The sequence below is a fragment of the Nyctibius grandis genome, chromosome 13, assembly GCF_013368605.1.
Source record: "Nyctibius grandis isolate bNycGra1 chromosome 13, bNycGra1.pri, whole genome shotgun sequence".
NCBI lineage: Eukaryota > Metazoa > Chordata > Aves > Nyctibiiformes > Nyctibiidae > Nyctibius > Nyctibius grandis.
Genome location: NC_090670.1, coordinates 10,493,383 through 10,518,450, shown reverse-complemented (window position 1 = coordinate 10,518,450; position 25,068 = coordinate 10,493,383). Strand labels below are relative to the sequence as shown.

The 25,068-nt window shown below is 48.1% G+C and overlaps 2 protein-coding genes across 2 annotated transcripts; both read right to left on the bottom strand.

The window, feature by feature from the left end:
• Positions 1-9,632: 9,632 nt before the first annotated feature.
• TMEM35A (transmembrane protein 35A) lies at positions 9,633-13,235 on the bottom strand. The gene is made up of 2 exons (XM_068412027.1): positions 12,941-13,235; positions 9,633-10,145 (listed from the first exon to the last, which is right to left on the bottom strand). The coding sequence occupies exons 1-2, from the start codon at positions 13,058-13,060 to the stop codon at positions 9,759-9,761; spliced, it is 507 nt and encodes a 168-aa protein (XP_068268128.1). The 5' UTR covers positions 13,061-13,235; the 3' UTR covers positions 9,633-9,758.
• A 2,239-nt stretch (positions 13,236-15,474) lies between these two features.
• On the bottom strand, positions 15,475-23,933 carry TRMT2B (tRNA methyltransferase 2 homolog B). The gene is made up of 13 exons (XM_068411846.1): positions 23,677-23,933; positions 23,328-23,595; positions 21,966-22,020; positions 21,352-21,471; positions 20,844-20,943; positions 19,752-19,822; positions 19,160-19,306; positions 18,926-19,020; positions 18,174-18,388; positions 17,944-18,045; positions 17,646-17,765; positions 16,553-16,652; positions 15,475-15,739 (listed from the first exon to the last, which is right to left on the bottom strand). Exons 2-13 carry the CDS (start codon positions 23,507-23,509, stop codon positions 15,613-15,615), a joined length of 1,434 nt encoding a protein of 477 aa, XP_068267947.1. The 5' UTR covers positions 23,510-23,595; positions 23,677-23,933; the 3' UTR covers positions 15,475-15,612.
• Positions 23,934-25,068: the final 1,135 nt, after the last annotated feature.

The window sequence follows — 25,068 nt, the reverse complement described above, 5'->3', positions numbered from 1 at the left end:
GCACAATGGTGACTAACAAAAACTGACATGCTTCAAAACAGTGAAGATTCCGGATAGTGGTAGTGTGGTTAGATTGTCGTGAGCCAGACTGACATGTAAAAGTTGCAGAAAACCCCAAACACTCTGGAATTTTGCTTGTTGCATCTTGAATCACCTGAGCACGCCGTAAGTGGTTCAGAAAGCAGATCGAGCTGACAGTCCTCCGGAGCACAACAGCAGCTTTCTCACAGATTCCTTAGCACCTGCTCTAACTGGGTTTTTTTTCTTTTGTCTAGCAGGAGTTCTACCAGACAGGTTTGGTGGGGACGAGATCGCCACCAGACCTTAAAGCCAAACTAACAGACAGGCTGGAACGCCCCTTCTAACAGCGAGCCCGCCATTGCACAGCTCTTCGGTACTAGGCACTTCCACACCGATACTCGGCAGAACATCCCTTCCCCTCCTCCGCAGCCGACGCACGGCTTCCCGCTTCTCCCTCCAGCTCCCCACCAGCGGCCTCCCCGGGCGCCCCCGCAGAGCCCCCGGTGATGCTTTGCCCGCCCGAGGCGGGGAGCGGTCTTGAGGGAATGGAGGGAGCCGAGGCCCTCCCGGCCCAGCCCCACCGCCGCGCTCAGGCACGCCGGCTCCAGGCCCCCAAGAGCGGCGGCTAAGGGCCCGGCACCCCGAGGGAGAAGCCGCCCCGGGAGGCCCGCGGCCGCAGGGCCCGCTGCCATGGCTGCAGCCCCGCCACACTTACCTCCCGCCAGCGCCGCTCCAACCGCCCCGCCGTTCAAACCGCCGCGCCACACCCCGCGCATGCGCACTGCCCGCCACGCACGGCCGCGGCGGCCCGCGGGCGCGCCCCCGCCTCCTTTTCCACGCATGCGCAGAGCCGCGCCCCGAGGGTGAGAATGGTGGCGCTTCCGCCCGGTCCCGGGTGGTTCTGAGCATGCGCAGTCTGGCGGCGGCGGCGCGTGCGCAGTGGCCTCAGCGTGCGTGGGGCGGGAGGGGCCGGGCTGGGGGGTGTAGCTTGGGACGGCCGGGGGTGGGGGGGGCCTGAAGGGCTGGAACTAGCGTGGGGTGGGTGGAACGCAAAGGTCCTTGTCATCCCTCTTTGAACTGGCAGGCAGCGGTGCCCAGGCAGGTCCTGCGGTGCCGTGGACGGCTCCGGTGAGCCCTCAGGCAGGCCGCAGCTGGGCCCGGCCCGCCGGACAGGCCGGCCGCGCTGCAGGCACCGCTCCTCTGACAAACCCGCGGCGAGCTGCAGCTGGGAAAACACTGGCGCTGGAAGGTGTCTGCCACGGCAGCAATTGGATGAGACCGACGGGAATGAAATTACGGGCTTGGAGATAAAAAGAAGAAAGAAAAGAGCAGGGGGAAAAAAAAAAAAGTAAATTAGCGTCATGGTCTCACAAAGGATTAAATCAGTCTTGGCACCTTACCACCTCTAGCAAGCAAAGATGACTGGTAGCTTCTGTTACCGTAAAAGCCGGTGCAAAGGAACTTTCTAAGACGCAGTTTGGAGATTTAGAAAGCAGGCATTCTTTATTACAGTGCCGGGAACACGGGGGATCTCTCTGCCCAATGTGTTCACCCGAGAACAAGAAACAGGTTCTTTTATCTAATATCATCATACATGTTAATTACATTTCTTGGAAAGGGGTAGTCACTTCTGGGAACTTATCTTAATACTTGCATACACATGCGCAAAGTTAACAAGCAGTGGTCTTACGGTGGTCTCTAGTGTCCTATGTCCTTTAGTTGAACTCTAGGAAAGCGCACGGGCAGTCACTGCTGGTTGTGCATCTTGCCACTGTCTTCTTACAAACTGGTTTAAGCCAGTTTAGTTGCTTTCCAGGAGATGAGGCCCCTTGTTATCTTGTTAGAGAGTTTTTCCCTTAGCAAATGCTCATTTGGCAACAGTCCCAAGGCTGTCTTTGCAAACTTCAAGGCTGGTTTTGCAAGCTTCACAAGCAATTCATCTCACAAGGGTAAAGGCCAGCTTGACAGGGTATCAAGTGCCCCCTTCTTCTGTGAGGGTTTTGGATTCCACAATCCAAAAGCCTTACACCAACCCTTTATATTTATACCTGAAACAAAATTGAGTACACCAACTACGACATTGAATCATCTTACAAGTGAGGATACAAATGGCAAGGAAGTGTGTACTCTTGTCTGATGACATCCCTAATGGGATCCCAAACCTAGGAATAATTTCTTTCAACAATACTTTTACTGCTTCCCTGGCTTTGTTGGTGCAACATGGGAAAGCTTCTGGCCAATTAGTGAAAATATCTACTAGGACAAGCAAATATTTCCACCCTGCTTTTCTTGGCAGTTCAGTGAAATCTATCTGCCAATATTCTCCAGGTAAATTACCTTCTTTGTGTATTCCCATGGAAATTCTGTTTTGAGTTTTAGGATTATTTTTGCAACATAATTCACATCTTTCAGTGATGGATTTCACTACTTCCATCATATTTAGGCTAATGATAGTTTTCTGTAAGTATTTCAACAAATTTTCAGCTCTCCAGTGTACCTTGCTATGTTCTTCCCATACAACTTCTCTAAGAAAATAAGGGATCACTATTTGGCCACTAGGAGACACTGCCCAGCCATCTGAGCTAGCAGAGTATCAACCAGTTTCTGATCCTGTGGGTCCTATCTTGGTGCTTCACCTAGGAAAAGCCTCTTTTCTGGAATTATAGCTAACATTTCAATACCTACTTCAATGCCTTTTTCTGCAACCTCTTTTGCCGTTAAATTGGCTAATGGATTTCCCTTAGTTTGAATGGTTCTTTCTGGTTGATGGGCTTTGCAATGCATAATAGTTACTCTTCTAGGGAGTCCAACGCTGTCTAATAGCTTCATTATCTGATCAGCATGTCTCGGTCCCTTTTGCTGACAACAATCCCCGTGCCTTCCATATGGCTCCATGTGCATGTACCACTCTGAATGCGTATTTAGAATCAGTCCGGATGTTCACATCCTTTCCTTTGCTTAGTTCCAATGTGCGAGTGAGGGCTATAAGCTCCGCTCGTTGTGCTGATGCCTTTTGTGGCAGGGCCTTTGCCTCAATCACTCTCTCCATAGTGGTCACAGCATATCCTGACATACGTTTTCCTTCTCATATGAAGCCGCTGCCATCCGTGTACAATTCCCAATCCGGACCTTCCAATGGAGCATCCTTTAGATCCAGCCTACTGGAGTAGGTCTCTTCAGTAGTCTGTAGGCAATCATGTTCCAGTTCTCCTTCTATCAGCCTAGCTGAAGAAATATTGCTGGATTGACAATAGCAGTTGTCTTTAGTGTAACATTGTCGGGCTCTAAAAGCACCACCTGGTATTTCACCATCCTGTTGGGAGATAACCAATGCCCTCCTTTTTGTTCCAATACTGTCAGGACCATATGTGGAACATACACTGTCATTTCCTGACCCAGGATGGGCTTACGAGCTTCTTGTATCAACAGTACCGTTGCCGCTACGGACTTCAAGCACCCTGGCCATCCTTGGCTCATGGGATCCAACTGTTTGGAAAAATAGGCCACGGCTCACCTTAAGTCCCCTAGAGACTGTGATAGCACTCCAAAGCTACCCCTTGCCTTCCAAAAGTGAACAGTTCAAATGGTTTAGTAAGATCAGTAAGTCCGAGAGCAGGAGCTGTCATTAATTCTCGTTTAAGTTTCTTAAAGGCAACTCTGGTTTTATCTGTCCATTCCAAATAAGTCTGTTGGTTATTCCTCAGCATTTCATACAAAAGTTTAACTAGCAGTTCATAACTAACGATCCACAGGCGGCACCATCCGACCGTTCCCAGAAATGTTCGCAATTCCTGACCATTCTGTGGTTCTGGTAAACGTCAAATCGCTTCTTTCCGCTCTGTGCTCAGTCATCTCTGCCCTTTCAGAATTTCAAGTCCCAAATAAGTTACAGTTTCCTGTACAATTTGTGCCTTCTCCTTTGATACTCTGCATCAGCTCAGTCCCAAAAAGTCTAACAAACTGATAGTCAGAGTTAAACACTATGCTCGAGATTCAGCAGCAATTAGGATATCATCTACATATTGTAGCACAGTCCCGTTTTTATTTTCTTGTCTCCATAATTCCAGGTTCTTGGCTAACTGATTTCCAAAAATAGTGGGGCTATTCTTAAACCCCTGTGGAAGCACTGTCCATGTGTATTGTGTTCTTCTGGTTTCAGGGTTTTCCCGTTCAAAAGCAAATAGCTCCTGACTGTCCGAATCAAGAGGTATGCCGAAAAAGGCATCCTTCAAATCTAAAACTGTAAACCAGCCCTGATCCTCAGTAAGTGTAGTTAATAGGGTATATGGGTTGGCTGCTATTGGGTGGATATCTTGAACAATCTTATTGATTGCTCTCAAATCTTGAACTAACCTATAGCTCTTTCCATCTGCCTCTTTTACTGGCAATATTGAGGTATTATGTTTGGACTCGCATTCTGTTAGCAAGTTATACTTAAGAAATTTCTGAATGATAGGAACTAATCCCATCTTAGATTCTGAATTTAAAGGATATTGTTCCAACCTTACCAGTATTGATCCTGGTTTAAGTTCAATTCTTACTGGCTCAGCACGTTTCGATCTCCCTGGTACTTCTCCAGCCTCTACAATTGGAATTACTGAGTCTTCTGTTTCTTGAGGGATTCCTTTTCCTAGTGTCCCTGTGTCCTGTAACAATAAAGCTGTCGCTTCAACATATTTAGATTCAGGTGTCAATACTTCCACTTTTCCATTTTTAAATCTAGTTTCTGCCTCCAGTTTCTCCAATAAATCTCTTCCCCAAAGGAGTTTTGGAGAATCTGGCAAATAGAGAAATTGATGAACCATCCACTGTTTTCCCAATCTGAATTTGATCGGTCCGAAAAATGGCCTTGTTTCGCATTTCCCAGTCGCACCAACAACCTATACATGTTCGTTACTGATTTCACCTTCTAACATATTTAAAACAGAATAAGTTTCCCCCGTGTCCACTAGGAATTCTATCTCTCCCCCTCCCAGCTTAATTTTAACCAGAGGTTCTTCTGGGATAGATTCCTCCAGTCCTCCTCAGTTCTCAGGTTCTATTGACAGCAGGGGGTTTGGCTAGGGTTCAGATCCTAAAAGGGGGCACTCACACTTCCAATGCCCCTCCTTTTTACAATAAGCACATTGATTTTCTCCTACCCCTGCTCGCAGCGGCAAAGCCACCCCCCTTCCACGTCCTCTTCCTCGATAACCCCCTCGAGAACCACCTCTTCCTCTAGGAGTCCCTCCTAGCACTACTATCATTCTACTATTTATCTTCTCCTTTTGATAGTCCCTATTCCTATACGCAATCCAAGCAGTGTCCAATAACTTTCCCTGATTACGAGCATCATTTCCCTGTAACTTCTGTGGCTTTCGTCTGATATCGTCGGAGGACTGCCCCACAAATATGTGAGCCAATTGACTTCTGCCCTCCTCTGATTCTGGATCAATGTTAGTATATTTGTGAGCCGCTTCTTTTCACGTATTGAGAAAATCAGTAGGAGATTCTTTTCTATCTTGTTTAATCTCATATAATTTGGACATGTTAATTGCCTTTGGCATTGCATTTTGAATACTGAATAAAATCCGCTTTTGGTATTGCATTAAGAGCTGTCGGGGTCCGTCAGCATTTGAATCCCAGTTCGGGTCCACAGAGGGGAGATGTTTTTCTACTGTCCCTTGTAAGGTTCCCAAGATTACCTGTGCTTCAACCTGTATTTTTGCTGCCCGACGGATCATTTCTCTCTCCGTGCTATCAAATAATACCAGCATAATTAATTCAATCTCTCTCCAATCCAGATCCTGGGTTTTAATCATAATTTCAAAAGCATTCACTGCTTTATCTGAGTTATTGCTATAATTCCCTACCACCATTTGTTAAGATCAGTAATTGAAAATGGTACTTTCACAGTCACTGGTCCATCGTTTCCTACTGCCTGTCGTAAAGGAGCCTGTATAACTTCCCGTTGTCTACCTGGTGTGCATCCCGCTATTGGGCTAAACCCATCTGCTCCGTTAAAGCCACTTGCCCCTGATTCTGATTGAGACTCGTCTTCTTGACAATAAGAAGTTGTTCATTATTTCGGGGTCTCAAGAGTCTTTCAGGGGCTATCATCAATTCAACCTCCTCTTCCCCTTTTTGTTCATACAGCTTCAAGCACCTCTGTCCTATACTACAAGCAGAACATCATCTCCTTAAAGTTTTACCCTTCTCCTTTTCCCATGCCAAAACAAGAGGATCACTAGGCACAAGATTTATACCACATTCTTTCTGCCATTTCGAGCGGTTCCGCAACGTGAAAAACATTTCTGCATACACGACTTCATCCCATTTTCCTTCCCTCCTCAAAAACAACATTAGTTGTAACAATGTATTATAATTCAGAGTTCCATTTTCAGGCCATTTCTCCCCATCGTCTAGTTTATATAGCGGCCACCATTGATTACAATATTTAATTAAATTATCCCACCTTGCGATTCCTCCTGGAGGCCCACCAATTTGTCCCCAATGTTTCAAAATACATCCTAATGGAGATTTCTTTAGGATACCCCTGTGAGCTAATCCCGCACCCATATTAGAAACAAACGAACAGCTAGTAAGACAAAGAGCAAACGGAGCTCCTTAAACTAACGAGACAAACAGAGAGCAAACTGAGTTACCTAATCCAAATATACATATAACCAAATCAAAAACCTTAGGCCAATTAGCCAAGACCGAATACCACAGTTTCAAATCCAAATGGGGACTCCAGCCCCTCCAGGTACCTTTAGCCCAGCCCTGCAGGGCTTTCGCCTCTGTCTTACGGGCAGGCAAACAATCCAAATACCAAAGTTAAGAATGCCTTTAAAACTTACCAGGGGTCTTACTCCGAGCTCTCTGGTCCGGGGATCGGAGGTTCTCCCCGAGAAGTCCTCGGTGCCTGCTGGAGGTCCTGCGATCCCAGGCTCCGTCGAGGTCTAGAAGTAGTGTCCCATCTGGGTCACCAAAATGTTACTGTGAAAGCCGGTGCAAAGGAACTTTCTTAGATGCAGTCTGGAGATTTAGAAAGCAGGCATTCTTTATTACAGCGCCGGGAACATGGGGGATCACTCCACCCAACGTGTTCACCCGAGAACAAGAAACAGGTTCTTTTATCTAGTATCATCATACATATTAATTACATTTCTCGGAAAGGGGTAGTCACTTCTGGGAACTCATCTCAATACTTGCATACACATGCGCAAAGTTAACAAGCAGTGGTCTTACGGTGGTCTTAGAAGCGTCTCTAGTGTCCTTTGGTGATCATTACACTATGTCCTTTAGTTGAACTCTAGGAAAGAGCATGGGCAGTCACTGCTGGTTGTACATCTTGCCAGTGTTTTCTTACAGGTTTAAGCCAGTTTAGTTGCTTTCCAGGAGATGAGGCCCCTTGTTATCTTCTTGTTAGAGAGTTTTTCCCTTAGCAAATGCTGATTTGGCAACAGTCCCAAGGCTGTCTTTGCAAACTTCAAGGCTGGTTTTGCAAGCTCCACAAGCAATTTATCTTACAAGGGTACAAGGCCAGCTTGACAGGGTAACACTTCCAAAAATAGTTAAATAGTTTGCTGATGCTGGGGGGCAATGATAGAGGTCAACCCAATATAGATAAACACAGAATTCTTGTTACTGGACTCTAAGAAGAGTCTTGTCTTCCTCTGTAATAAAGAACATGTAGCCACTACTACGGATCAGTAATTCATACTGTTGCAAATGTGAAAAGAGGGGGACATTTTTCAGTATTCTCTTAAGAGTCTTTTTGCACAGATAAGCTTTGCTATGTGGAATATTTTACATTTATTATGATGGCATCTATACAGGTTTCGGTGAAGAACATCACAAAAGACAAACACAAACACCTCTTCCCAAAAGTTTACCGAGTTAGATGCACCTGTGAGGCACAGCTGGACGAAAAGTTGCAATTCAGTTGAGTACTTTGTATAGGAATACACATCATGGTGTGGTTTTGAGTTGGTGGTATTTTTATTTGGTTTTGAATTAAGAAGTGATTAATAACTCCAGTCAGGTCATGGTAGATGGCATGTCTTTTGGGAAGTAAAGCAAATTCTATATACATCTGGGGCAACCTTGAGACAGTCTGTAAAGATGAAAGGGTGCCTAACAAAGGTGGCCTGTTGGTAGTTTCTTTTGTTCAGGGTGCACATCTGATAAGAGATAATTAGTCACTCTGGGACTCGAGGAGGAGGATTTTTCGGCATATATATATTTGGGACTACATCTGTTTCAGCAGCAAACTTAACATGAGAAAACTGGATATACTGCATATGAACATCCATCATCAATTTTTATAGAGATATAATACTGACATTTTACTGTTTCTCACTGCCACATTGTACTGAAGCAGAAATTTATCTGAGACTTTTTCAGAAAATGTTCAAACATCTCTTTTAAATGCCTGTGGTTATTAATATATAGCCCAGAAGCGTTCAGATGGCTTCCATCCTGCATCACCTTATCATTCTCTGAAATTCCCCTGATGTGTTTTTGCCCATTTTAGGTGCAGCATTTGAGCAGAGGAAAAATATTTTCAGATATGTCTCTCATAAAAGAAATTTGTTTCTGTCAAGACATTTTTCTCCAAATTTCAAAAAGTTTATTTTCATGAATAATTAAGAAAATAAGGAAAAACTGAAAACAGACAAACATCAAGAAAAACAAACTCAGAGGTAACACATGCTTCTTACGACGCTCTTTAAGATTTCAGATAGAACATACAGAGATTCAGGCTCTGGTGACAGGACTTCCCCCAGCTCACCGAAGCTGTACGTGGGATGAACAATGAGGTACCTGGACACATTCAGACCCTCCTCTATCAGCAATAACCGACAATTCTATGAAGTTGCAGAAAAAAGGATTATTTTCTTGTAAGTAAATCGGGAGCCTGATGCTATTTGCCAACAGCAGACTTATTTTGGAGTTCTTTGGGCAGTTCTGCTCCCCATCCCCTCACCAGGGATCCTTACTCTTTGCCAAGAGAGGTAAGGAGATGCCATTGCCTTGTGTGAAGCAGGCAAAAAATTACTGTTATCAGGCCATTGTCCCAGTTTTAGAGCCTCTTCAAAGTGTGGAAATTGAGGAAGATGCATGTTTTCCCTGGATAACCAGTCCAAAGAAGGGACTGGGCACAGAGGCAGCAAAGGCTAAGGGATCTCTCTCTCGAACACAACAAACAGCACTTCTGTGCTTGGTAGGGTCCTTTTCCCCCTTGACTACGGAAAAGGAAACTTAGATTTGCGGATGGGGCTGCACAAACGAGCACAGGGACACTCTGGATATGTTCTACCCAGCCGCTGTTGCGGAGACTGCCACATAGCAGAAGTGCATCCAGGCTAGGTTTCAGCTGCCATGGGGCTCGGGGCTGATGCTCAGGGACTAACCGACTCCCTGCAGCAGTGCCAAGTTAGCATGACTAGCTGCCCAGGTCTTTGCCCATGCTCTCAGGCTGGTTTTGCAGCTCCTGCTGCGGCCAGCACTACTCCAGCCAGGCTGCTACCTGCCTCCAAGCTGTTCTGGTGAAAGCTAGCTTGTATTTTTTCCACATTATAGGGCAGCAGCAAAAGCAAGACTACAGTATAGACATACCATGTGTCTCTCAGACCACAAGTGCAACTTTATTTAGACAGACAAAGAATATAAATAGGTAAATAAAAAACAAATTTTCTGGGTGATTTTGGAGAGAGCTGCCTCGAGGGTCCGTATTTCTCACACGCACTCAACTAGGATACCTTCATTTTGCCTTTCTCAGGAGCTGCTTCATGGATGAGTGGCTGCTCATCCCCATTCACTGACAGGATCCTCTTTTCTGGTGGCTGCTCCTCAGGCTGGCGGGCAATCAGCAGACGACAGGTAAGCAGGATCCCAAAGACTAGGGCATGGGCATAACGCTTGAGTGGATCCCCCACTAGCTGGTGGAAAAAGAGCACGGCCAGGACGAGGAGGAGGAGAAGAAAGTTGGCCACATCTTTGGGGCGACCAGGCACCAGTGTCATGACAATGCCACACGCTACTTCTAGGGCACCAATGCTCTTGCGGAGAAGGATGGAGCTGACTCCCATCTTCTTTAGCATGGGGAGGGCCCGCACGTAGCTTTTGTATGCTCGTTTCTGAAATCAAGCAGTAATAGCATAGAATACCACAACATGAGAAAGTAAAGGCAAAGGTGACTTCCATTGAAATAGACTGATGTGCAATATGCCCTAAAGATCACTTCAGTCATCACAGACCCCTCTGGCACAGTATCTAACCTGTACCACTAAAGCTTCTGTCGGAGGGATATTAACACCATCAGCCTGCAATTTCCCCTTTATAAGCTGTTGTCTCCTCACTAGGAAACAGTTCTGCAACCTAGCATCCATTTTTGGAGCTAGGACCAGGCCAGATGTACCTTTCTCCTGAAATCTGAAGTTACAATTGCTAGAATTAGCAATGCAGAATCATGTTGTTAATAAAAAGGACCTCTCTCTAAGAGTAGCTTGTCCTTTATAATTAAATAACACACTTAGTCCCTGGAAAGACAAGGCACAGCAAGTAACAACAGAAGTCTCTTTCCACCTCAAAGCAACTTACAATATCCCAGTGTTTATGGGCAGTGCAATCTTATGACTATACATCAAAGCTGAGATTCACCAACCCTATCCTGTGCTTACATACCTTGTGATCCTTTCTTTCCTCAAATGAAAACAAGCTGACATTTGACATCCTTTGCTCCCTGGTTTATGCAGGATTTAGAAGCAGTATAAGTTGCAAGACTTGGCCTCCTTACACAGCTGCCTCATTGTTTCAGGGAAGAAACAACCTCTGTTCTTACACATGTTCAAGTTCTTGCATTTGAACATTAGGTGCTTGCAGGCTTATGGTTTTTGTTTTGTGTGGTTTTTTTTTTTATTTTTCAATCATTTAATTTTTTTATATATTTTAATAAAGCTCCTAGTTATTGGAGACACTGAAATTATTTCCACTTACACTTGAGTATACTATCCCTGCAGATATTCTTGCTGTTGTGCTCTCTGCTTTCTAATCAGGGAGAGGTAAATGGAAGCCAAATCTCAGGTTCAGCGCTCACAGGCGCTGAACAGATTGTAGATTTACGTGATTTTCGAAACCTGCACTACAGGCACAAAGAACTTCCCCACTTCTCTGTAAATTTTGCTGCTTCCTTCTAAGAGGAGCTGACACTTCATATGGGGTTAAAAAATACACAGTATTGTCATTTTTGCTACTAAATAACTGAAGATCTCATGACACATTTACTCTAAGCATATGCACTGTAAGGATGCATTTTAAACCTTCAGTGAATAAAAACCTCTCCTCGGAGTATTTTTAAACAGTTGTGAAAAATACAGCTTTATGAAGAAATGTCCTAGAGTACTCTGGTATTTTAAGTATTTTAATAGACAAACTAGCACGTCTGTTTTCTGCTGAATGAAAACCTGCAAGTTCGGTGGTGTAGATAAGAGAGGTTCTGTATTTGCTCGGGGCACAAAGCCATACTTAGTGATTGGCAAGATCAGGTTTTTACTAGGTCTCCATTACATGACAGACCACCCTGGTACGCAAGCACTGCAAAAGCACAAATGCCTAATGAGCCATGAACACGTTGGAATATGGGCTATTAAGAATGATGGTGCTGTGTAATATCCATTTTTCTCTCTGTAAAAACAGAGATCATTCCTACCTGTAGGCCTGACTCTTGGTAAAGCAGAAAGGGACAGAGAAGCAAAAGATTTTGCAGAGCAAGGATTTTGCAATCCTTTAGTCTCAGTGCTTTTTTCTGTCCCTTATGTAGCAGAAGCTTAAGAGCTTTGTTTTCTGGGCATTTCATCTCAGTCTCTTGCTCCTGAGTTACTTCTCGGTGATTCTTCTCTGTGAGATCCCTGTGCCAGGCTGCAGGCGAGGCACTGCGATTCAGATGTTATTTGAGAGCTAAGGAAAAGCAGCTGGGCAGGTGGAGCACAGGGAGAGAACAGAATGTGCTGGAAACTTCCAGCACGATTTTTTTAGGGACAGCAAAATTATACCAATGCTTTTCAGCCACTACAATAAATACAACGGGGGGGGGGGGGGGGGGTGGCCAGGGGGGAGGGCAGCAGGAGACTAAACAAACGTAGACAAGGAAGCAAAACGTGGCAGCCGGTCCCTGGCGTGCCTGCAGCTCGCAGCTGGCAAAGCTCTGCAGCAGGGTTGGCCCTGAGCAGAGGAGCACAAACTAGCTCACCAGCTGAGAAATGCACACAGGGACTTACTTCTCCTTCCTCTCCTCACCCCCTTCCCATCAGGCAAGGGGAGGAGAGGCTCATTTCCTAGGCTAAAGAGAATAATAAGGTGACTATTAATAACACCTCCTTCTGCCAGCTAAGAATCTCAAAGCATTTCACGGCCATGAATTAATCCCTGCACAAGTCTGGTGAGGTAGGGACAGTCAGTATCATTATCCTTGCTTTAAAGCACAGAATTTTGAGGATGATTATGTGGCTGCCAAAGCAGACTGCTTTTCCTACCCCCAGTCCAGGGGGCAGATATTCTCCCAGGGATCAAGCTGTACCTGCCTGGTACATGCCTAGCACCTTGCTTTTCAGAGACCCTTGTGTCCCCATCTTCTTGCAGGCACCGGTGTGCTGTGCTACCCCGGCTCCTCGCCTTCCCTCCCCATCCTTATGCACAAGAGGTTTCTCCATGCATAGGCTCAGACGCAGCCCAGGCGAGGGCTGCCAGGATGTCCTCGGCACAGCATAGTCCATCAGACAAGGAGAGGGATAATCTTCCTCCCTCTCCCTCCCATCGCTCAGGGCTCCAGAGCCGTCACCCTCCGTGTATCCCCCTGCAAACACTGCTCCTGCCGCAAGGTTGAGGGGAGAGAGCCCTGACGCGTCTCCCTCCGTGCTGCAGCTGCCCTACTCACCATCTCGTTGTAGGCATCTCTGCTGAGCCGAGGGGTCAGTTTGATGGTCCCCATAAAGACGAAGAAGAGCCCCAGGGCCACCGAGAGGGCGATGATAGTGACAGTCCTGGGAGATGCCATGGAGCCGCCGGGAACCGGTGCTGGGAACCGGTCCTAGCGAGGCCTGCTCGCTCTGGCTATCAGCCCGGGCGGGAGGGGACCAGCCACCATGGAGGGGATGAGGAATGGAGCTGCAGCGGCAGCGGGGGGGTTCGGCCTCCTCCGCCCCGCAGCCGCCGGGTCCTAGTGCCCCGCAGAGCCAGGCAGCTCCAGCGCCTGCGGGGCCAGGAGCCTCCCCACCGCTCCTGCCGTCACGTCATCCTCTGTCTCCTTGCACGCTCCGTAAATTACTGTCTTCGTTTAGTCCGCACCCGGGGCTAAACAATAACAGTTTTTCTCTCACCCAATGTCCCTTCCCCAACCGAGGAAGGAAATTGGGAAAAAGAGGGGACTTGTGGGTTAAAATTAAACAGATTTAAAAAGTATACTTAGCTACAGAGTTGCAGCAGGTTGTTCCAGGAATACTAATCATTGGCAATGAGAAAAAAGTCAGACCAGAAGATAGGACAGCAAAACCAACCCCACCTCTCTCTACCAAGCCCTCCCTTTTATAGTGAACTTGATTGTCAATGCTATAGAACACACCTGTGAGCCAGCCTGGGTCAGCTGCCCTGGATTTAGCTGCTAAGGGCCCTGATCACCATGGTGGGCCACAAACTGAAACCAAATCCCTAAGAAACCAGGACGATTACCCACAGAAAGCTGACACTGAGCCAGTTCTAGGGATGCAGGATGGCAGCTGAACAGGTAGCACAGTCACTTGCTAGTGGGAAAATGAGGACATGTTAGCAGAGGGAGTGACCTGCTATGGAGGAAAAGCGGTCAGAGGTCTCTTGTACATAGGCAGCTTTCAGTTTCAGATGCTCAGACACTTAATACACAGCAAACAACATATTGCTTAATATACTTGCCCCAGAAAAGAAAAAAAAGATGTCTTGCCCTCATGGCTCTGCTGGAACCTGATGCCCACAAGGCACAGTGAGGCCACTGTGCCACCCTCCCCCATTGCAGATAAAACCTGTCATGTATGTTCAGTTCTCCAGAGACTAGTGGAAAGGTTTCCTGATCCTCTATTACTTTCTGATTTAAGTCATTATCTCTCCCCCTCTAATTTGCAACAAATTTCCTTTTGACAAACGCATAGCCAGGCTAAGCAGAAATCCATTCCGATCTCGCAGTGAGAAGCCAAGGTATAATTATACAAAACAGAACTGCTGGAAAACTGCATCCCTTGCTATAAACTGAAAACAAGAGGCTGTAACAGTGTGCAAAAATCCTACACTCGTGGGATAGTACAAGAGTGACACTTGCTATGTCTGTCAGGAATCTCCCCATAACCTCCCTTTCTGGTGTAGTAAGTCTCAAGTCCTAAATCCATGTATTTTAAGCCCCCATGGCTTGAGAACTGGTGGTTGTTATTATTTAAGCTCAGGGTTCCTTTGGAAGTCTGAAAACTACAGGCAGCTCTCCCTGTTTCCCTGGGAGTTTGTCAGCCTTGATTCACCCAAATCAGATAAAGAAATCTTTTGGAGGAAAGCGTCAAATTTAACAGCCTGACTGTAGAAATGTGTTCTGCTACTGGTCTGGCCTAGATGACCAGGATAAACCAAAAGGTAACTTCAATACAACATAAAAGTAAAAATTAAAAAATAAAAATAAAAGGAGCCCTCAAAACACAATGGAGTTTACAAAACACAATGGAATTCTGCTCACTCAGACCCACCTCCAGGTTGTAGCAGCTCCATCCTTTGAAGAGCTGGAGAGAACTTTATATAACATTGAAGTTCACAGCTTGCCAGTCAGTGAGCATGGCAGGACAGATACAAAACACACAAAATTTTTGAACTAGCTATTGCAGAGCAACCTGATGAGGAAATAACTTGTTGCTGCTGACATTTTCACAGGGCACTTCATATTTAGGTATCAGCAAGTATTAGTGGAGAAGGAGGAGGCAGGTGTGGAAGGACAGACACTGAAATCTGTTCTCTCTTAATCTTGTTTTCTAGAAAAATCTTTCCCATAGCCTCCAACTTATCCACATGACTGACAGTAATTCAATATTGGGTTTGGAAGTTTGTATAGGAAATATTTCCCTGGCCCCAAAAGTCAGCATTTTCCCAGTGAAGCATGAGGATTTCTAGTTCCTACGGTTTCTTCATAGTAAGTTCACTATCAGCTTGAAAAACACCTGAAATATCCTTGAAGGAAGCCGAGAACTAATGGCTTGGCAGTATTAGAAAATACAGTGGATTTTATTCACATGTTGATGGTGAAAACCCACAACACCAGGGAGAGGGTATTCTCCAGGCTGCTTTAACCAGCAGCCCAAGAAGAGGTTTGCAGGGGAGTGAAGGGTGATGAAAAACTACAGAGAACCCTTAACCCCAGAAATCTGAGTGTTTCCTTACAGAACAATGTAGTTAGGAAACCCAAAGTAAGAGCAAAACCAAAATTATTTATTTTTATACAACTTTCAAGAAAATAAGTTAAAATCCTAACTCCATCGACTCCAGTCTTCAGTACAGTAGCAAGTTGCTTCCCAAGCTCTCAGAGATGGTATACCTGCCTCCTTGTCAGCGGGTGAACAGCAGCACCAGCTCACAATGAACAGTATGAGGAAACATGTCAAAAGGTATAGCCAACATGGGGGCAAATGGCTCTCCTGCCAGCTTCTTCCCTGGGTCAGGCGGGCAGCACAGCCTGTGGAAAGCATAGAGAGCATCCTTTAGACCAGCAGCAGAAGCCTTCCTACCACTATCAGTAGCACAATAGCACAGAGGAGGCACTAAGGAGGTATTGGTTTGGCTAACATCCCTCAGAGTCTGCTGCTGACACTGGCTGAGGTCTGGAACCATCAATACTGAATCCCAAACCAGCTCTGAAAAACTCATGGACAAGCTGAAGTGTCTGGCAGGTTTACAGCTCCCTTTCTCACAAGCCATCCCAGCTGAAAGACACTTAATGCCCTTAGGAAATAATCCTCAGTTTTGCCCTACCTTCATTTGTCACCTGCAGATTTATCACCTGCAAATGGGCCTGCCCCAGATAAAGACTTAGTTATATGATTAACCCTAAGCAGGTGACTAATCCCCCTGGCTTCACTTCATTGGCTAGGGGTCAGCCTTCCTGCAGTGAACCCAGTGGACTCTCTATCCCACAGCCAGATGTGCTCTTTTGTTGGGGAAGGATGCACAATGTCATTATAGCATGTTTGCATTATTTTCTATTCCTTACTGCACTAACGCATTCTGCTGGAATATAAAACCCAAAGAATACCCACTACCTTAAACCAGCGAGTGCAGCTTGCAGGTAGACCCAAAGTAACACAGAAGCATAAACCACTTCTGATAATGTGCTGACTAGTCCTGGATCACACTTGCAGAAGTCACCCAGTGAAATTCAGTCACAACAAAAAGCTTCCTAAGCCAAGGTCAGAAGATATTTATGGCCTTGTCTGGACATAATAAGGTCTGTCACCAAGGTCAGTGGAAAGGAAGAGAGGAGGGTGCTCACTCAAGAAAGTTCCTCATGGCTTCACCCTCTGGCTTACAGGAGATGTAGAGCAGCCTTCGGATGGCCTTGCAGTTTCGGATGGCTCGCACAACCCTGTAATCTGCAAAAACAGATATCGTGCTTTCCCAGTGACCCACCACCGTCGTGAGCTCTCCAGAAGGAATGATTGCACAGCAAGCACCACAGAACTGCACTGAACTGTCAAAAATATAGGGGAAAAAAGAATATACATTTTGCCATGTCCTGTCTCAGATGCAGGCTCTTAGGAGGCAGGGATGCGACCCATACTGCTAACAGCTCAGCCAGTTTGGCAGGGTAGAGCAGTGGGAGAAATCCCTCTGCTTCCCAGGAGGATGAGGGATGACAGAAAATTTGTTACTTAATTAAGCAGAGGCATGTAAAAGCTTCCACACACACTTGTGAGACCGCATCTGGGCACCAGGACCAGTTTGGGACTTCCCGGTACACACTGGAGTGAGTCCAGCAGAGACCACTAAGATTGTTAGAGGGCTGGGGCACAGCATGCAGGAGGAGAGTGTGAGGGTTGGGGTTTTTCAGCCTGGGGAAGAGAAGGTGAGCCGGGACCCATTTGCTATCTTCAGGGGCCTCATGGGGGATTACAGAGAAGATGGAGCCAGAATCTTCTCAGAGGGGCATGAGAAGATGATGAGAGGCAACAGATGCACTGCAGCAAGGGGAAATCCTGATTAAATATACTACAGAAAACATTTTCAGGAGAGAAACACATTCAAACCTCAACTGGGCTTTACAGCCCTGTGCAACCTTACACAACTCTGAAACTGGTCTTGCTTTAGTTGGGAGATTGGACCACAGACCTCCAGAGGTTCCTTCTCTCCTAAATAATTTTATAAGCTTATGAAAGACGGAAAAAGATTAAAGCTGTCTGCTTTGAAGAGAAAGCATGATAAAGGCACTGAAAACAGCAGACTCCATGGGATTTCAGCTGCTGTCAGCAACAAGGTAAGAAACTAGAGACTAAGCGAGCAGAGAGTTTGGAGCCAGTATAACAGGTCTCACAAAACTTGTTCAAAATTCTGTTTTCAAGATGAAAATAACTAGCATATTCTCTCACGTAGCCCAGCCCGAGATGGGTTCACCACAGCAACAAGGGGTTGGGCATCCTCCCACGATGACAGGAGTTGTGGTAACACGGCCTCTGCCTTTCCACTGTGAAACTCACAGTTTGAAATTCCTGTGAAGCAAAAAGCAACCACATGAACCGAGCAGAGTCAGTCTCACCAGACGTTGGGTATAACATGAAGTACTGCTCTTTGCTGCATGGCAACTTGTTAGGATCCCTCCACTCACTTCTGCTTCCGATTTTTTAGCAGTTAGTTTGAAACCTTCTGCCAAGGCGAGTTTGAACTCACCATTGAATGCTGCATTCCACCTGGCATCCTCTACTGCCTTCTCCACCACCTCAATACCAATAACCTTGGATACTTGGTGAGCCAGAGAGAGACCAATTGTGCCTGGAAACGAGGGATACAAAAATGCTCCATACATCCATGCTGAAGAATCAGGCCTTTAGGTAGTGGGAACCATTTCTGGCATGCAAAGCACCAGCCCTGGGAGCCAGGCTCACACAGCCATTGCTCACCTGTTCCACAGCAGATGTCAAGAAGGACAGTGTCCCCACCAGCCTGACTCAGCTCCCCAACCGCCTGGTACAGAACTTCTGCTCCACTCGTGTTTACTTGGAAAAAGGCATCTGGAGAGATGCGAAACTTCAGGCTGAGCACTTCTTCAAAGATGTGTGGTTCTCCATGAAGGAGCTGGAAGGGGGCCTGCTCGTGGGAGCAGCGTGTCATGGTGCTAGCAGAGCACACAAAAACCAGCTGTTAGAAGGCAGCACAGAGGCAGCTGATTGATTGCCATTTCCACTTCCAGGGTGCTCAGGTGCAGGGGAGGATGGTTCTCCCCCCACCAACTTTTATTTCATGTGAGCCTTCCAAAACAACCAAAGAATTTTGACCCTTTGTAAGAGATCCGTAACTTGCACAGCCTAGAACTCATGAAAAGGATCAAAATGACTTTGCAGAAGGCAGCAGTCCCAGGGTCTGTTCCCCAGTTTTGCTGCTAGATTTACTGTCTTGAGAAAGTCACTGTAGGTTTTTTTCTTTAGTTTCCCAGGCTCATAACTACATGAGGTAGAGCCATAGCATATTCAAGTATTTCAGGTTTGGAAAAACAAAAGATGTGGCCATCTTAAAACCACATCTGCAGGAGGCATCCAACCATCTGTCATTCTCTTCAAGCACTCCCTGAACTGGTAGAATTTGAATTTGATCGGATAGGGGGGAGAAAAAGGAGGTGGCTTTGTTTCCACTCTTTCCCTGTGTCAAGACATACCTCTCTTGGAAATAAAGTGAAGTCAAGGCACAGACTTTTCCAGGTCCACATGTGAAGAACTCCTTAAGCAATGCTTTCTGAGTGGCCAGTGCCTCCTGTCAAGAGCGAGAAGAGAAAACCTGGCTGCTTGGGTAATCTGATGAGACACCTCTCCCCAGCACTACACCCAGCAAGCTCAGGTCAGCCAGAGACCTGATGTGCCTCTTGCCAGGGCCCTGTCCTCCAAATGCTCACCTGGCCCAGCTCCTGGGGGTGGAAGGTGATGATAGCCATGGTGTGGCCATGGCTGGTGGTGCGTACCACAAGCTCTCGCCAGTGTCCACCTTCATGGAAGAGGATGCAGGGGTCCAGGAGGGAGCGACGGATGAATTCCTCATAGCACTGAGCAGAGGGGAAATGGCATTTGTAGGACAGTGAAGACAACTGCCCTGGTCTTAGCATAATTCTGGGCACCCCAAACGGGTGGCCCTTCCACCAGTATAATCTGGTTTTTGTTTGATTTCAGTACACGGAGTGAAAGCCCTTTCCAAGTTCTTGGAAGACAAGACATTTTAATAGTTTAAATTTGTGATTCTTATGTATTTTAATAGATTGGCATGAGTTGTCACTTGATTAACTTAATTCTTTGGGACAGTTTAGAGGCTGCAATATTAACATGCAAGTTTTAAAAAAATATTTATCTATCAACCAGAGTCAGGCCCAAAACTTTTCAGAACATGAAAACGGACTTGAAAAACCAGCATAACTAGAATTACAATGTTCTCCCAAACAAGAGTTATGGCAGTCCTTCTATTCCACAGTGAAGGGACAGAGATGACTTTTTTACCTGGGCTACTTGTTTGTGTTTTGGGGGTATGTTCTCCATGTGGTTGGCTTTCACACAGACAATATTTCTTGCTGGAGAGAGACAGACGGGATTTAATTGTTTTGTTTCAGGGCATGTAAACCACTGTAGCATCTGACACCATAAACTGTGGAGAGGTCTTTCCCCTGAATTCTCCCATTGTACACAAAAAAAAAAAATAAAAGAAAAAATTAAAAAATGGTATCTAAGAGCCCCACTAAACCCTGTGATGTTCTGGGTACCCGCAATCTGCAGGACCTGCCACAATTCCCTTTGCCAGTGATTACTGTCACTAACTTCCATGAAAAGGTTGGAGCTCCAGGAGCTTTTTGAATGTCCTCTAGCAACTCCCAAAGGAGCCACTGCACCGTTCTTAAACTAAGGGAGCCAGAGCAGAGCAAGCTGGTTTTCTAACTGGAGAATAACGGTGTGGGCTTACAGCAGCACAGCAGTTTACGTTGCCTGGAAGACAACTTCCCACTTCAGTTGAAATGCTAAACTTCTGCTGTCAGAGGTAAAATACATCCATGGAATTAATTTTTTCAAGGAGAAAAGTACACAGCCACCACTCCAGCGCCTCTTGCTGTGCATGTTGAGAAGCAAAACCTAGTATCGATGGTGTGAATGAGCTCACCATTGAGCAGCTTGCAAGGAGCACACAGCTCACATCTGCGTTGCACAAAACCAAACTGCCTCACACATCCCGAATGCTCCAGCGTTGCTCTGCTGCCTATGGATGTGCATACCCCGCCACGCTCTCCCTGCTCAGCACAGGCTCCTGGAGCACGCCGAAAACACGGGAACAGCATAATTAAGAATAACAAAGCTAAATCCTGGAGGGGCTGCTACCACAGCTGTCATCCTTTCTGCTGTATTTAGCAAATTAGAAGCTGGTGTTTCATAAGAAGCTAATGAACTGAGGTTTTAAAATTGCTGCCCCAGACTTGGTGGTGTTTCTGTTGGCATCCCCCAGTATTCAGGCTTCTAACTTGGGTGGAGGATGTCAGAGCACAGCATTGCCCCAACCCAGCCCCTGCCAGCAGTTTTCTGCCCAGGTCCTTGTTGTGTGCTGACCTCTGCCAGTTCCCACATACAACCCCACGGTTTTGGGGTTCCCATCTGGTCCTCGATTCACAGAGAAAGTAGATTTGTTTCGGTAGCCATTAATGACGGGCTGAGGGAGAAAAGAAGTAAAAGTGAAGCCTTGGATTAAAAGTAATGGAGGAAAGCCAAAACCCAGCCTGGCTGTTATGTTGGCAACATGGGAAGATATACACGAACATGCGAAATGCAGACACAGAGCTTGTGTGCAAGACCCCCAGTACTTCCCCTTGGGAAGAAGAAATGGCTCTCTGTGACAGAATGGTGACAGGTTTATCAGGGAAGGCTTGGGCACAAAAAAGGGTTCCTAATCCCTGGGCTTGTTTCACTCTCCGGCAGGCACAGGATGCAAAGCAGACGCTAGCAAGGACTGCCACAGACACATTCTCTGCAGCCAGGTAATCCCCAGCATGAGACTCTTCGGGAGTCAAGCGAGAGACTCAGTGGCTCAGAGGGGACAGCGTTCCCACAGGATACTCACCGAAGGGACTACAGGCTGGAGAGGACAGCAGAGCCCACCAGGTTTCTGTGCATCTATGCCCAGCTCCTCAAGATGAGATGTCAGTGTCTGCAAAATCTTCCTCTGGCTTTCGTACTTCACCTGCAGAGGAGTCCTAAGCCAGAAACACTCCCACAGGACCACACGACGGTGGGCAGCTCTTCATCACCCACCTCTGGGAAAGCCAACAGGAGGGAATACTGAAAGTGGGATACAGCCCCAGAGGAACTCTGCCTTTCTCATCACTGCAGCTGCTTGGAGCAACGGAGAGAGAGAGAAACCCTGTGTCCCTGGTCCCCAAGCTCCCCTGCAGCACTTGGTCCAACCTGAAGCCCCAAGTCAACCAGCTGTCCTGCACCAGACAGGATCACTGTGCGAGTGCCCATCCTCTGTGCTGTTGGTGATCACACACATCACCCCCAGGGAGCCTCCCAGTTCCATCCTTCACAATAACTGCAGAATTAAAGCAGCAGTAAACGGGGTCTGAAGAGTTTACAGCATTAAGTGACTAAGATGCTAGGGGCTGTTGCTCAAGGGGGATAGGAGGGACAATTGGGGCAACACGACAGAGAAAAGTCCACATAAGCACATCTTACCTGCAGCTGCTCTTGATAGGGGAGTCTCCACAGTGGAGTCGCCGTGTTCGCTAACCTGGAAAGCACAACACTGCAGTCATGCCGAGAGCTACTCACCTCCTGATACTTACGGCATAACATCCCTGCCAGCTGCTTCACGGGCAGGACCGTTCTGGTTCGGACACTGCACCAGAGATGGCTGTGAACATCCAAACTCCTTTTTCACGGCACCTTCCTGGTGCAGAATACTTGTGGTGGAAAAGGGACCCAGGACTCACAACGACCAGCTCTCCAGAGGACAGGCTGAGCCTTTGGCAGAAGAATGATCAGCGATGCCTGGGTGTCCTGGGTAACCCATGGATCTTCCTGACCCCCCTTTAGAGGACAGGGCCAGGAGCAGTGTTTCCCCCACCGAGGGACCCAGAGGGGCCCTGCGTGAGATCTGACTGCAGGCTGGCAAAGCCAGGGGAATGAGTATTCAAATGTTACTGGGGTCAGAGCTGGGGGGGAAACCCAAAGTGCAGGCAGAGAAGGAAAAAAAAAAAGAAAGAGATCATGTTGTAGCTTCAGATGGGCTCTGTTGCTTTCTCCCACTGAATCAGAGGCTTTGGCCATCCCTTGCTGCTGTGAGGCCAGTCCAGGTTCCATCTCCCTGGAGTTTTCCCCTAAGAGCAAGATGCTTCTCTCCTCACTCAAGGCATCCATCCTGCATCATCTACCTGCTCACACTTCCAGCCACACTACATCTTTTTTGCTAATGTTGTACTAGATTAAATCCACCACAATGAAATGTGTGTAGCAGGTAGGAAATTACAGCTGCCCACTCTCACTGACCCGGCCACGCATGCAGCGGCAGTTCAGAGATAAATCTCAGAACTTGCCAGTACTTTTATCTGAGGCAGGGCGAGCAAGAACAGAACACATAAAAGCTGACTAAAAAAAAAAGAGGAGTAAGGGATGACCCAAACTCTCATAAATACATATCATATCTACCCATCAGCTACTGCCTCACTGAGCCCGTGGAGCACCTCGCCCCACAGCTGGGCAAGCTGCTGTTACTGTGCACGGGGATTTCTGGAGCTGCTTCCAAAGCACCCAGTGCCAGCTGCTTTCAGGCACAGAACTGCAAATCAAATGGACTGTTACTTTTTGCTTGCCAGTACAGCAACTGCTCTGCTCCTGACCCTCTCCTCTTACACCTTTTCATTTTTCTTCTCCATTATTTCTATCTCCAGGCCAAGCTCCAGGGAAACCAGCTGAGCCCTGGCTCTTCTAGTCCACTGTGGAGAGCTGCGTGGAAGTGAAACACCCAACCCACTGCTCTAACCGCTTCAGGTGTTTGGTGCTTTGGAAGAGCGCTTGGTCATTTGGGGAGATGCATACCTCTCCTCCCAGGAGGAACCTGGCAGGCTGCAGCCCTCCCTGGCCTTTTTCTTCTCCTTCCACTTTGCTGCTGTCTTCTTCTCCGTCACCAGGCTGCGGTCCCGACCGGGCAGGCTGCTCTGGAGAGCACTCAAAGGGCGAAGGTGCCGGCGCAGGAGCCTTAATGCGCAGGACAGAGCCATGGTGGGAAGGAGAGGGGCTGCACCCCTGCGAGCAGCGCAGCGAGCCCGCCGTGAGCCTCCCAGAAAGCTGCACCTCAGCTACGCACCTGGAGACAGGTTCAGAAAAACACCACGCTCGTGGCCAGCTCCGCTCCAGAAAGGGAACCACTCAGTTTAAAAATACCCACGGCCGGCCTGACCCAGCGGGTGCATTTTCCCTTTGCTCAGAGCTGCCGGACGGTGCCCGCAGCGCAGCGAGTGCCCTTGGCCTAGGCCGGACGGGAAGCGCGGAGGGAACGGGCAGCTGGGAGCGGAGTTTCCTTCCTCGGCCGCGGGTGACCGGCCCCCGGCAGCCGGCGGCCCTGGGGGTGGCCAGCAGCGCCCGCTGCCCGTCCTGCCGGCCCCGGGCCCCGCCGCTGCGTTCACAGCTCCGCTCTGCTCTCGCGCGATGACGAGCTCGCTCCTTCCGCCCGCGGCCGATCGCCTCCCCGGGCGTGCGGTGTCGCGTGGGGGATGCGGGAAGATGCGCTGCTGCCGCCCTGCGCAGCGTTTACAGCCGAGAAACTCCCCGGGCCGGGGAGCTGCCCACCGCGCTGCGAGGTGACCGAGCCCCTGCCAGGGAGCCGGGGCCAGCTCCCCCACCCCACGGGCACTCCTGCTCGGTGGCGAGTACCGCCGCGCCCCTGGGGCCCGTGCCTTACCTGCCGGCACGGCCCCCCAGCACCGCCGCAGCCCCCCAGCCCGGCACCCTGCGCTTCCCGGGGCGGTTGTGCTGCCCGAGCCGCTCCCTGCGCCGTCCCAGGGCAGCGAGCCGTGCCCAGCGCACGCCAGCCCCGTGCTCGCGGTGTGGAGCCCCGGCAAACCCCGGGGCCGCAGGCCCGCACGCCGCAGCCCTTTGCCCGTGCCCAACCACACGCACCCAGGCAGCTCCGCGGCAGCCCGGCACCGGGAGCGCCTCTCCTCGGGGAACGCTGCGGAGGATGCCGGCAGCCAGGCAGGGCACGAGACCACCCTGGAGAACAGGGCAAGGGAAACTCACCGTAACTCACCCCAAATGGTCTCTGCCCATTTAGGCACCCGAAACAAAGGCAGCAGCAGCGGGTGCGGTCAGGCCCCGACCCGTTCTGTCCCAGGATCTAAGTCTCCCACAGAGCTCTGCAAAAGAGCAGCCCTGTAGCTCCCGGGACCGCAGGAAAAGGAAACTGCCCCGGGACACCCCCCGCACAGACCCCAGAGCCTCTCCCGGGGTCCTGCTGGCAGACAGGGCTCTACAGCAGAGCTTGTCTGCTCCATTCTGCCAGCACAAATTCCAATTATTGTAGTTACGGTCGCTCTCAGACCTGCTGCCTTGAGGAAGGTTCTCAACAGTGACCAAAACTGATCTCTATGCAGTTCTTAAGCATTCTGATTTCACATAATCTAGGCCTCTTGGAGGCATCCCTTGCCTGGGAACTAACTCTACACAGCCTTTGCTCTAGCCTCTCAAAAGTGAGTAGAACAGTCACTTCTTCTGGATAACCACCACGTAATATTCTAGTAACAGTTTCATCTATTTTAGTTGAAAAGGAGAGAGTCATAAG